This window comes from Austrofundulus limnaeus, unplaced genomic scaffold (genome assembly GCF_001266775.1).
Source record: "Austrofundulus limnaeus strain Quisiro unplaced genomic scaffold, Austrofundulus_limnaeus-1.0 Scaffold67, whole genome shotgun sequence".
NCBI classification, from domain to species: domain Eukaryota; kingdom Metazoa; phylum Chordata; class Actinopteri; order Cyprinodontiformes; family Rivulidae; genus Austrofundulus; species Austrofundulus limnaeus.
In genome coordinates, this window is record NW_013952469.1 from 1,038,893 (window position 1) to 1,042,376 (window position 3,484).

The 3,484-nt window shown below is 38.3% G+C and overlaps 1 protein-coding gene across 2 annotated transcripts in view; it reads left to right on the forward strand.

Annotated features, from left to right (window-relative positions):
• Positions 1-3,484, forward strand: part of ric8a (RIC8 guanine nucleotide exchange factor A) — a 27,195-nt gene that overhangs the window by 19,444 nt on the left and 4,267 nt on the right. For both annotated transcript variants that reach the window (XM_014010280.1, XM_014010281.1), the window contains 2 exons: positions 1,819-1,914; positions 2,368-2,512. In XM_014010280.1, coding sequence (XP_013865734.1) covers positions 1,819-1,914; positions 2,368-2,512 — 241 coding nt within the window. The remainder of the gene's footprint in view (positions 1-1,818; positions 1,915-2,367; positions 2,513-3,484) is intronic.

Consider the following 3,484-nt stretch of genomic DNA (forward strand, 5'->3'; position numbering starts at 1 on the left):
GTCGTAAACTAAAGTGTCGTAAACTAAAGTGTCGTAAACTAAAGTGTTGTAAACTAATGTGTCTAAAGTGTTGTAAACTAAAGTGTCATAAACTAATGTGTCTAAAGTGTCGTAAACTAAAGTGTCGTAAACTAAAGTGTTGTAAACTAATGTGTCTAAAGTGTTGTAAACTAAAGTGTCATAAAATAATGTGTCTAAAGTGTCGTAAACTAAAGTGTCGTAAACTAATGTGTCTAAAGTGTTGTAAACGAAATTGTTGTAAACTAATGTGTCTAAAGTGTCGTAAACTAAAGTGTCGTAAACTAAATTGTTGTAAACTAATGTGTCTAAAGTGTCGCAAACTAAAGTGTCGTAAACTAAAGTGTTGTAAACTAATGTGTCTAAAGTGTCGCAAACTAAAGTGTCGTAAACTAAAGTGTTGTAAACTAATGTGTCTAAAGTGTCGTAGCCTAATGTGTCTAAAATGTCGTACACTGTCGTACACCAAACTGTTGTAAACTAATGTGTCTAAAATGTCGTAAACTAAAGTGTCGTAAACTAATGTGTCTAAAGTGTCGTAAACTAAAGTGTTGTAAACTAATGTGTCTAAAGTGTCGTCCACTGTGTCGTAAACTAAAGTATTGTAAACTAATGTGTCTTAAGTGTCTTAAACTAAAGTGTCCTACACTAACACGTGTTGAGACCCATTTTTGAGGTGGTCTCGGTCCATTTCCGAACTAACTCCGGTGTGGTTCACTTCTGGCGTGAATACAGACAAGTCTTGAACCGAACCAACTACAGGAAACGTGTCTTTTTTGGCTTTGGAAGAAAAAGATAAAGTCCCCTATTAATCTGGACCAAACAAGTGGACCAAAAGACTTTTCTGGTGTGAAATACTGTGTTTTAATATGAAGCACTGAACTCATTAGGTAACGTTTGCATAAATGATAACTCTGCTTCCAAAGCACACTGTGTTCTGATAGATGATCTAATAAAAAAATAGACATATGGCTACAGCACGAAACGATCAGTTATTGAAAACATGAGTAACAAGGCATCAACCTGATGTATAAGCAAACTTTCAAAACTAACCCACCTGGAGAGCAGGGTTGCCAGATAAAAAAACAAAACAAAACTTTTTTTTCCGGTCTTTTTCCGTGCTTTTTTTCACCAAACACAACACACTCCTTATCTTACAACACCGTCACTCAGCATATGACTGATTCATATATATATACAGCATATATCTGCTGTTTTGACTCAAAATATGATAATTTTAAAAGAACAATAAAACACTTTACTATGTCCCATTTGGCAACCCTGCTGGTGATGACATAACAATCACTGCTGCAGCGTGTTAAACAGTTCAGGTGATCATGTTCACTGGCGCTGTCCTGCCATGGAATGAGTCTCCATTTTACTTTCTGTGGGTGATTTTCAGTGAAATGTAGCCAACTTTTAAAAGCTCAGTTCTTGTTTTTTTAGCCTCTTCAGCGTGATCGTCTTTGCGTTCTGCCATTATTATTTCCCTTTGATGTGCCGGTGCTGTGGCTTCTCCTGTGGTTTGCAGGCAGGCGCTTCTTCTTCAGTAGTAAACAAAGCAGCCACAGACAATAGAAGCGATTCTGTCCCCAGCAGTTCATGTATTTCGTTGCAGATACAAATGAGTATTTATGTGGGTAAATAATGCAAATATTTGATTATAAAATTCTGTCTTGCGTATCGATTGTTTAGAATAATCTGTGCAGCCCTATTAGGAAATGACTTTTTCAAAAACTCTTGAAGGAGTAACGACTGACTCATAAGTTTACCTGCTGAAGGTTTCAGTCTGTCTTGCAGGGACATAAGCTGAAGGAGACTCTTCTACCATCTTTAAACTTGCTGACTGAGAGCGCCCGCATCCATCGAGAGACCAGGAAGTTTCTGAGGTCAAAGGTCAGTACTGGACCACTTTGACCACTCAGGTAGTGTTGTATTACTGACTGCATCACTGACAGACTCAAATGTTTTGTTGCTCAGCCATCAGGTGAAATAGCTTCTGTGTTGGAGGGGGTGGGAAATGAAGGGAGGACAGTGCTGCAACAACTACTGCTTTTTTATTATTATTAAATGATTTTTCAGTTAAAAGGACACCTTAATGCAGTTAATAACTTGTACCAGCGCTTGAATTATTGAGTTTTTATGGTACCACTTGATAACTCAGTGCAATAACTCCTTTTTGCTAATTTCTGATTTTCAGTAATGTTATCAAGTTTTATTTTGATTCTTTATGCTTGTCTTTTGTTACATCTCTTTATTTGTCAGTGTGATGTGATTCGAAGCAGCTGGCAACTTCTGAATTTCCTTTAAAAAAATAAAATCTTCTGTTATGTGCTCTTTGTTGTTAAGGTGCTGCCTCCCCTCCGGGATGTGACACACAAACCAGAAGTAGGCGATTCTCTGAGGAACAAAATTGTTCGTCTTATGACTCACATTGACACTGATGTGAAGGACTGCGCTGCTGAATTCCTCTTTGTTCTCTGCAAAGAAAGTGGTGAGGATTATTTTGTGTCAGGTTCTTTATTTTAGTTAGGGGCGCCTGTAGCAGAGTGGTTTAAAAGATTTTTTAGAAAAAGTTCTGATGTTGAATAGTTTTTGAGATATAAGTATTTTTGTGTGTCCAGACACAGTTCTCAAATAGTGCCCCAACTTGAAATATGGGGTCCATCGTAAAACTGTTTGCTACCACAGTGTAGTTAGGCTACATCTGTATTCCTACCAAATGTCATGCTGCTAGGTGCAGCGGTTTCTGTGCTACAGTTGACCAAATATCTCTTAAAAAAACCATCAGTATGAAACAATATGACCCCCGCTACATGAATATAAACACGATAGAACTCGACGCCAACCATCACTGATGTACCCGGTCACAGACAGACGGCATTTCTATGCCCCCCACCTCGGCAATGGGGGACAATAAATGCATAAAAACACTAAGACTTACTAAAACACTAAGGCTTGTTTGGAAGGGTTGCAGGAGAAAGAAAGAACATATTTTATCTGAAACAATGACTGTGTCCAAATTCAAGGGCTGTGACCTCCGAAAGCCGAATTTGCCGGCCGCTTACATCACAGCGCTGCGCCGGAGGCTGTCCAAGTTCAAAGACTCCTCCGATGCGGCCGACAAATGTGTCCTTCATTTTCTAGGTTTGTGAGACGGGTCTGACGGATCCTTCTTGGCCCACCATAGCCCATAATGCATTGTGGGCCGACCTGATTTATTTTTTCTGCGCATAATAGTGGACGAAGCGAGAGAAAGAAGCACAGTTGTAAATAAAAATCTGGCGGTATAAAAATGAAAAGTTTCAAGTGGTTGCGTTGTTAATGCTTTTATCATTTTTATAAACATGTTTTTAATATTATTCTTGTCAGAAATCAAACAAGATGGTATAGAGAAATAAACATGCACCTACAGCAGGCCCATTAATTCTTCAAATATTGATTTTAAGCTAATTTTGTCTTATGA